Source organism: Ptychodera flava, chromosome 17 (assembly GCF_041260155.1).
Source record: "Ptychodera flava strain L36383 chromosome 17, AS_Pfla_20210202, whole genome shotgun sequence".
Classification (NCBI taxonomy): Eukaryota; Metazoa; Hemichordata; class Enteropneusta; family Ptychoderidae; genus Ptychodera; species Ptychodera flava.
Genome location: NC_091944.1, coordinates 28092269 through 28102098, shown reverse-complemented (window position 1 = coordinate 28102098; position 9830 = coordinate 28092269). Strand labels below are relative to the sequence as shown.

Here is a 9830-nt window from a genome sequence, read left to right as displayed (position 1 = left end):
ACTACTGAAGGCTCCCTTGGGGTGACAGTCTGCTGATGTTTAGTCCTTCAATTTATCATACGTTTTGATAGTTATATGCCCAGAGACTTAGAGCAAATCTGCGTTTGATTGTTCAATGTAACTTAAAAGGACACAAAATTTCACAGGCCTTACATCCGCTTTTCGTTGTATTAAAAGTTGCCCGGATCTGATAAACCAGGAGAAGTCGTGCCGAAACAAAGTGTCTGTGCTGGGCTTAGCTGAGCTTATGCCCGTTTACGTCGCAGACCTGAGCAGTTGAATCTGCATGCGGTAGATATGTATACCAGAGGCTTTTTAGGTCATGACCCTGTGTGTCCTTGAATGGACACCGTTAACGGTGTGCTGACGTTTTTTGTCAAGCTAATCGTGTTCTCCCAGCGACGGCGGGAGTAATGAATAGCAGCTAAGGATCTGCGAGTATATGATAAAAGACACCTCGCCCCCACTGACATCGGTCAGCGCTATCATAAATATAATCGCTTCCCATAAACAACTCGACTGGTTGTTAGGTCCGCAAAGACCGAACTCCTGTCTTGGATTATATCGAAAAAAAGGAGCACTTGGATAACAGTTTGTCAGCGTTTATATCGTGAACTCATCGTTTCTCCATGCCATGGTCAATGCTATTTACACCGCTAATGAAGTCATCGTAAACTTGTACTCCACTTGAGCCACGTCTGTTGTTATTTTGACAACCTACATACAAGTAATGGGATTGGAAACTCTGAGAAATGGCCGTTGCAATTTTTTTTTCGTAAGTACAGCTAACATTTAATATCGGTAACCTTTCCGACTTCCGTCGCTCTTCTGTTTTGATTCTCTAGTTAGACAAAATCAAACTGTGTTAGGTCTTTCAGCGGAAAATGGGTTATATTCGACTGCTCACATTTTCCCCTAAAAATGACTAGTTTCACGGGAGAATGTGACCGAATTGTGATTCCCGTCATTTACTTTACATTTACTTTACATTGCCGTGAGTTGAGTCGTAATACCATTCACAAAATGTTCGAAAACACTTTTTCAGATCTTTTCTCAACCACATACTGGATTCCAGCGAGACATATCTTTGTAGGCCTCTTCCCTAGAGTCCGCACTGACAAGCACATCAGAAAACCTGTTTTGAAGACGGTCATGTTGATGTCTTCTACGCGTATAAAATAACCAGAAAGAAATCAGTTAAACACTTCATATAACATTTCCTTTTCAACTCGGCCCCGGTTTAGAAAATCATGTCTCGTCATACCAATATTTTGTTTGATAATTCGAGCAACAACACATGATATATTCGTCTATACATAAGGGAAACAATCCAATGGGACGAGCTGTGTCCGTGCTCACGGGTTAATCTTTGCCGATTGACTTCTATAAGTCATGTAAGTCGTTCAACAAACTGACAAGTCACCAACTTAAGTGGAAACACCAGCAAATGTAAAAAACCAGCGTTATATCGGCCATATAATTTTATGTACATACAACACAACGTCTTAGTTCTTTGTGTCCACGCCCGTTGTGAAGGACAACAATCATAGCGCACAATAGATAACTGTTCACAGTACCCAATGGTTTGAAAGGGTAATATCCATTGAAAGGCATTCACTCAAAAGTACTATTGTCACAAGGGGGAATTAGGATCACGCAGGGAAACGTATACAAAACGCAGAGTTATCACAGGTTTTTAATTTTTTTAAAAACATCACACCGATTAGAACAAATGGTTAGTTCAAATTTGTTTACGTGAAGGATAACGAAATCACATAGTAAGACGTATATTTGCATATATACACCGGTGGGGACGTGTTTATTGATCCGTAACGCCCTCTTTAAAGCTTCGTGTTGAAAACATGAGCGCTAGTTTCTAGCCAATAAACGTTATTATAATATTAAACTTCACAATACGCTGACATTAAATCACTCGGCACTCAAAGCATATGCTACAATCACCTGGGTAGCTACGTTAGGTGTCGCTATAACTATTTGATGATCATAATCCTAGCTTTGCGATGGGTCAGGTACGATAGACGTGGTAGTTTTATTGGACTTGAGGAATCAGTGCGTGTCCTGGCAACAGACAGTGTTCGTATTGTCAGATAACTCAACCCGTTCATTTGTGTCCGTGTCAAAGACAGGAAAACCGACTACTGCAAAGCATTAATCCGATCGACACGATTTTTTAAAATACGTGTTTCTCTGTTCAATTTTGCAGGTGATTCTTAGCCGTACAGTAAGTTTTAATGGATTTTGAATGAAACATCATCTGGGTCCACCTAAGTAAATGAAAATGGCGTCAGCGAATTTCGAGCCCACCGTCGTCCCAAGCCGTTGGCGAAATGATACTCCACTTGAATTCAGCGGTTCTGTTCGACTGACCGACGAAGACTACATTAAGATGGGAGAGAAACTGCAAATGATGCTGTCAACTATCGACCCCGGTCAGAAATACCGGGGTCAGCCAAGTTCGGGCGAAGTGAACCGCTTTTTCCTGACTGAGGGGCAGGCTGAATTTCCCGGACTTTACCAAGAAATCCATCCCAGACACACCGATTCCGAAAAGTGGATAGACGTTGGCAATCGCGAGGTGGCGCTTCCGATGAAGATTAACAGACTGCCTTGGAGAAGAAAGAAAGACGACACGGTTCAGAAATCTAAAGCGTACGAGAAGCACCGTCAGACGATACTGAGACTGGTGCAGCGAAAGCAATCGAGACTGGACGAGCTCAAGGAAAAGTGGGAGGACTTTCTAGCAGAGGATGTGGAGGAATTTTTGTCGGGAATGAAGACAGCGATACAGGCAAAGAGAAGGATGATCCTTGGAAAACGCGTTGAAGCCGTCTGGGAAGTGGCGAAGTGCAGAGGATACTTGAAGAAGATAAAAGACAAGAGAGCGACGCAGTTGAAGACTTTCGAGAAGATCTACCTTGACATCTTCGAGATGCGGGAAGACTTGAAGAAGGAACTCTCACCGATGAAAAACGACTTGGAAAAACATGCAGAGTACAAGAAAATAATGAAAGAACTGGACGATTGGACGAAAATGATCAAATACAGTAAGAGAAATAGACAGGTCGTGATTCTTCACTCCCAGATCAAAGAATCCGTGGCTGTCGGCAAAGGCAAGTGTGGAGGCATACTCAGCGTGGTGTCGTCTTCCATGGAGAATGCAAGGAAAATACTGGAACATATTTCTACGGTCTGGTCTCTGGCTGCATTCTTTCCGAGACAAATGAGGAATGGTAGGTGTTTTTCATAATCCACGGCTACATAGAACGGAAAGAAGCATCGTTAGAGGGCGCTATCTATAGTGGTTCCTTGAGCGACGACCGTACTAGCCTGCAACACGGTCCCTGCACTGCAGCGTCTGTGGGTGATTGGGAAAGGTGCCACTGTACCGAAAATCGATGGGGAAAGTTACTTGCTACGACATTGCGGCAACAAACGACCTTACCCGTCTTCTTCTTCGTTGAAAAATGATCTTGTATTAATTATTAATGGCGTAGCCTTAACACAAAATCCAATGTAAATTGTTGTAATAGCTAGCTTCCCAATATCAATCAGATGTATACATCAGTTTAACATGTGCAAAAGGTAATTTTCTTGACTTTCATTACTGATCGTGTGATGTCTTCCCAAGCCTTTAATCTTATTTACAGATGCACTTGTCTGTCTGTCTGTCTGTCTGTCTGTCTGTATATATGTATGTATGTGCGCACGGTCCCTCCCCATTGTGATTGTTATTGAGTATGAGAAGTCAATTATTTTATTTGCATACAGAATACGTCGCCGAAGCCTTAAACAGAGTTCTTGCTGACGTAAGGAAAACCGTGAAAAAGGGATCCGAGAAGAACAGCAAAGTTTACAAAACTGAGCTCTCAGCAGTGTCATTGATGGATCGTGACGGGGGATTTTTGAGTATCGACGATGGCGGGGTCAGCGTTTTCATTCCTCCGCACGACCACTTCGGAAGCAACCAAGAAATTCATCTTTCCTTGGACACCGAATCTGCTTTAGACGCTGCCATGCCGACGAAGTTGTCACCGCTCGCTCAAATCGACGTGTCGCCTGTCGTATGCGTTGGACCGCGGGGACTGAAGTTGGACGAGGCGGCCATTTTGACCATACCGCACTGCTTACCGGAGCCGTCGAGATGGAAACTGTTCGTCAAAACGAAGGAAGAAAACGCCGAGGGTGATAAAAAATGGGAATTAGCGAACGGTGACAACATCCAGATCCTTGTCAGAGCCCATGACGCGGTAATTTTCATCGACAGACCGGGAAGTTTCAAAATCGTCGCCGAACCCACCGTCTTTAGCGGCTGTCCGATAAAATCTATGTGTGTTGGGACTTTCTTTTCTCCAAAGCAGCGTAACCAAGACACGGACATTTCAGAGTTTCGTCTCCACGTGTGGAATGATTCACCAGCGACTGTAAAGGTAGCGTCACTATAAACATCTATGAATCTTTTGTGATTTGCATATTTCCTCTCTGTCAGGACTGGAATAAAAATACAGTTCAAATGTGACAGTTCAAATGTGAAGGCGGCAAATCTCAATGCTAATATGAAGAGCACTGTCAAATAATCTTCTCTTTCCGATGTTAAAGTACTTTGCTTTAAAAATCTTACAAAAGTTATGCAACGTTCAAATGCAAAATAAAATACACAACTAAAAGGAGAATTTTAGTTTTCACTGTAACCGCTTACATTACTTTTAAGAGACTATTGGAAAATAAGCATTCTATTTTGAATTACAAAGGAACTTAGCCACGCATAGAGAAGAATTTTCCATTTGAAAAAGGCATTTCATTAATCTGAATTTTCTTACCAGTATTATTCTGCCATATTTAAAGTGATATATGGTATGCCAACTCTTTAAACAAACCAGTAGTTACAGCTCAAATTTGAGGATATTCAGTCACGTTTACTTACCTCTGTATTATTGTGCTGTGACTAGAAAATAAAGTCACGAGAGAGAGAGAGAGAGAGAGAGAGAGAGAGAGAGAGAGAGAGAGAGAGAGAGAGATATTTTAACATCGAAATCCTTACTGTGTGATTCCTCCCTAGATTGTTAAATATTTAGAGAGACAACAATTCGGAGGAATCTTGTCTCATTCTGGGCATATCTTGCTGTACTCGAAAGGAAGTGACGTAACTGCAGCCATTACCGGCACGTCTGCCGGCTGGGATGTGTGTGATGATAGCAGAAATAGGGTGAGACTTTATTACAATTGTCGATTTATACGAGTGACATGTGTGGAACTGTTGCAGACAAAACTGTGTCATGTACAACTGCGGTGAACTTCTCAGGGATTTACCTAACATCAATCGCGAATATATGGATTGGAGTAGATTAGATAATCCAAAAGTATAATTGACACAGATGAGCAAAAACAAGAAACGCGCTTGATTTTATCGGCATACATATAACGTTGTGTTAGCGTTACTACAAATATATGCAAGCAAAAAAAAATTGTCCATCCGCTTCGGAAGGCACCATTCTTTAAAACATCAACTGGTTGTATATTCGTTTAGTGGTTGAAATGCTTTCTGGTGTTCACACTTGAGAAAAACAAGGTATGAGAATAGTAAAGGCCTCGAAACTAAAATATTTTAACCCTTGTGAAAACTTTTCTGAAGTAAAATTCAAAGCACTTTCTTTCAAAATCAAAAATGAAAATTTGGGTCTCCGCGCAAAGTTTGGTACTCGAGAAGCAAATTACCTAAACTTCACCGATATTTGAAATTCGAAATGGGTGCAATCACCATGGCAACAATTTGTCTTCTCTAACTTAATTCATTTTTTTATTATCATATTTTTTATTATCACCATTACAAGACGACGAATACTTTATTTACTCCACAAGTTGCAAAATCAGTAAACACAAGCGGTATAGCAGAAAAATGTTTTGATATTTAGATTCCGAAAATTTGCCTCTGAGACGCATTCTGCCTTTAGATAACTGGTCGTTTTCGATTTTCACATTTTTCAGAAGTTCGCTCTGTCCAAAATTTGGCCACTGTCTGATACATCTGGATTCCACCAGGTGTTCCGTGTCAAGAATTTGTCCGGCGACTTGAGAATGGATGATCGGCGGGCGTATCTTGTCGTAAACCAAGACAAGACGCCATTACCAGCTACACCACTCTTACTTAAACATGCTGAATCAGGAAATACGGTGAGTGGTTACGACTTACTAATTAGATAACGTGGAGAGAAAACACTTATTGTCATTTTTAGATGCGTCTACATACATACATACATACATACATACATACATACATACATACATACATACATACATACATACATACATACATACATATGATAGTATGCCGGCGCGTATGTACGTATATGCACAAGGAAAGATATTGTACGCCCTTGAAACGACAACAAAAAATCGTATATTGAATAAACGTGATGGGAAAATTGTATGTGTTCTTTGTTATTAGGTATCCGAGGAAATGACAAACATTGATGGTAAGGATGGTAATTCAGCCGAGGAATCAGAGTTGGAAACCCATTTAAAGATTTCGCTCAGAAGGGAGTTATATCAAGTGATACCCGAAGACGTTTACCAAAAATTGTGCGACATCTTGGACACGAAAGACGACAGCAGACGAACGGCTATTCCTCCAGATTGGCGGGGATTGGCCCTTGCTTACAATTTGGAATTGTTGCACATTATTCCGTGGGTGGAACGCCAGTTTAACATCAGTCCAACTAGAGTGATCTGCAACTTCATTATCGGAGAGGAATTCAGAGAGGAAAAGTCGACTTTGCAGATTAGGGAAGACCTATGGCAACTGTGTCTCAAGATACAAACCGCAGAGGCTGCAGACATCGTTGAGGGCGTTACGATTTTGAGGAAAGAGGATATCCCGGATGTAGCCGCCATACTGATCGAAGCAGACATTGCAGACGATGTCAAAACCAAACTTAATATCACAGAAGATCCAGACGATGACAACAAAGAAGAGGTTAGTGATGAAACGAAAGAAGAAGATGATGCTGATGAAAGCGCAAGTGACATCGACGAGGACGCTTCACCGGTTCAGAAAATGTTGAAAATGTGGATTAAGCAACGAAAATCATCAGGAGAGCGTCCCACATTGACAGAACTCCTCGAGGCGATCGCTGCCATAGACGAGGAGGTTAAAGGTCGAGTAGAGAGGGTTTTGAAAATCATTTGATCATCCAATGCCTCTTATGGCTGCAATTGAATATGCAGAAAGAGACATCTTAAACCAGTCAATATTACAGAATATGTAATATGCAATTATGTCATAAAATTATTTTGTATGCTTATCTAGATAAAAATTATCCTGTATGTAGTTCGTCTTTTACATTTACATTCCAAATTTTAGAATTTAACAATAATGCAAGCCTAAAGCGTCCCTTTGACTTATTTACTTAATAATATGTTGATTGCATTCGCAATTATCCTCTATCCTGAAAGATAATATCTATGATTTATATCATAGAATACAGTTGACCCTTTCGGAAATTTACATTTAGAATTGACTTTAATTGTAATACAACAAAGAAGTATATGTTATTACCGCTCACTCTCTCCCTTCGAAGAATAGCTAGCGTGTGGACGTATGGATACAGAAGCAGAGTAATGGCTCGAATTCTTCAAAGATAACACCGTCTATTTCTTACACATGGATGTACATATTGCCAAGTGTTGTCCCTTCTCCAGACCTGTGCTTGTCTTCGTGGAGACACCTCCTTTATACAATCTTTACAGTGGTTATTTACATACAAATGAAATTTACACTCGTCATATCAACGTCTGTACATGTGGATATCATGCATGATCAAACCCTCTCACACTGCTACGCCAATGCCATTACCATTTTACGGCCTTGTTTACAAGTTCTTGACTTATTGGTCACTAGGCGAAAGGTAGCGAGTGCAGGCATTATGCAATTATAGCGAAGTTGAGGTCAAAGTGAACGATCAACGTAAAATGTAATAAAGTGTGGAATGATTTGCAGTCACGGTGAAACACAACTAGCTCTGAAGATAAGTATGGGCTGTTCGCTTTTACATTTATCCCATAATGAAATGGATGACATTCCTGTCATATTACCAATCGGATGCGTATGGTTATTACCACAAGGCGTTCTAAACCGACCCGAGGCTCACAGGGACTGTCTCTGACCATTGCATGACATCACAGCCCCTGCTCGATTAGTAGACGAAACCTGTAGCTATTTACTTATATTTGCATTTAATATGATCGTGTGAAATTGTAAATTTTGATGGATTATGATAAAGTATCGTTCACGAATGACTGTTTTGTTCGATTAATCGGTGGCCTGCTCAATAAGTGAATTTTGCGCAATCTAAATTCAAATGTCAATAGCTCGCCATTTTTGAATTATAGCAATTAAACATTATTGTCTGCAGCGCTAGGAAGTTATCGGTGATTCGTAGATGTTTTTTTTTCTGTTTTTCTGTTTCCTTGGGGAGCCCAACGTTAGATCGAAACGTCAAACGAGACGCCCTAGTAACAGAAAGAGGAACGCCACGTTGCCCTGATGCATAATTTCACATAGGTCCAAGGGTCAGATAAAAGTATTGAAATATGGTTCCTTGGACTCGAACTGACACTTTGGCTGTCTCATCATATCACCCAGAAGATGCAAGAAAGTGTCACCGTTTATTTTTGAACTTGTTCATTGTTAATAAATTATTTGATATAGGTAGTATGAGTTGAGTAATTTTCTAAGAAAAATGCTGCTTGCCATAAAAAAAATTGCCAAGAACCAATCGATTATGTTCTCCTACAAGAGAAGATCTCACGTCTGGGCCTGAAGGCGTCGATTTGCCCGTGTCTAATGCCACGCTTCTCCTTAAATTTGTCGAAAATAGTCAAAGTCTGTATCAACTAAGTACAATGTCCGTCAATCTACGACTTTAACTAGAGGTCAGGTTTATACAGATTCAGAGTGTTAAGTGTCTGCGTATTAGCAGGTTTATATCAGGGTTGCACTATATGCTAAAGTTGATGTGGGGAAATTAGCACCATTACTACTACTCGAAGGAGGGGCAGCTTAACGACTAATTTTGCGGAATTGTAAGCAGGGGTTCTTTTATACATGTAAATATGATATTTTAATAAACATTGGTGGACTGAGTTATTTTAGAGTAAATAACTCTCACCACCACGATTTGAAAACTTCATCTGCCTCCCATTAGCTTTCAATTATCTTAACCCCAAGAGGAAAATCTCTAATTCTCCAAACTTCCCTTCTCGGCGGCCACTCCTCAGGCCTCACTAGTCTTCCGTGCAACGCATCTCTTTTGACACAGGCCTCCGTTGGCGAAATCTTGAAGACAACCAAATCATACTGTAGCCCCCTCACGATTCCGTATCCATGTGATATGTTTTAAGCTCAATTTCATAAGAATTCTCGCAAAGAAAAGCAACAAACAAAAAAACAAAACAAACTTATGTCGATACATCCCACCCTTGGCCAAGGCGTTTTAAGGCAATATATACATTTAATTTATTTTCACGACTGGTTCGCCATCATAGTGAAACTTTTAACACTGGTGGCTGTGTCGACAGCTGTGATAGCCGTATGTTGGCTTTATTCTGCACAGTGTATAGGACTAGTCTTCAACAAACAGTGTCCGTGCTGTCTGCAAGATCAGACTGAAAGCCAAGCAAACGTAGGTACCTTTCGAATGGTCGAATGTATACATTCGCCTTGTATTGATGGATGTGATTGGTGCAATGAAAGTCGAGTGTGCGGTTTTTTTTAAATTGGTTGATTGCTGAAGTACACGAGAACACGGTTGTTG

At 40.7% G+C, this 9830-nt stretch overlaps 1 protein-coding gene across 1 annotated transcript; it reads left to right on the top strand.

The window, feature by feature from the left end:
* Nucleotides 1-375: 375 nt before the first annotated feature.
* On the top strand, nucleotides 376-9205 carry LOC139115966 (uncharacterized). The gene is made up of 6 exons (XM_070678443.1): nucleotides 376-775; nucleotides 2225-3251; nucleotides 3790-4448; nucleotides 5078-5224; nucleotides 6004-6189; nucleotides 6464-9205. Exons 2-6 carry the CDS (start codon nucleotides 2294-2296, stop codon nucleotides 7202-7204), a joined length of 2691 nt encoding a protein of 896 aa, XP_070534544.1. The 5' UTR covers nucleotides 376-775; nucleotides 2225-2293; the 3' UTR covers nucleotides 7205-9205.
* Nucleotides 9206-9830: the final 625 nt, after the last annotated feature.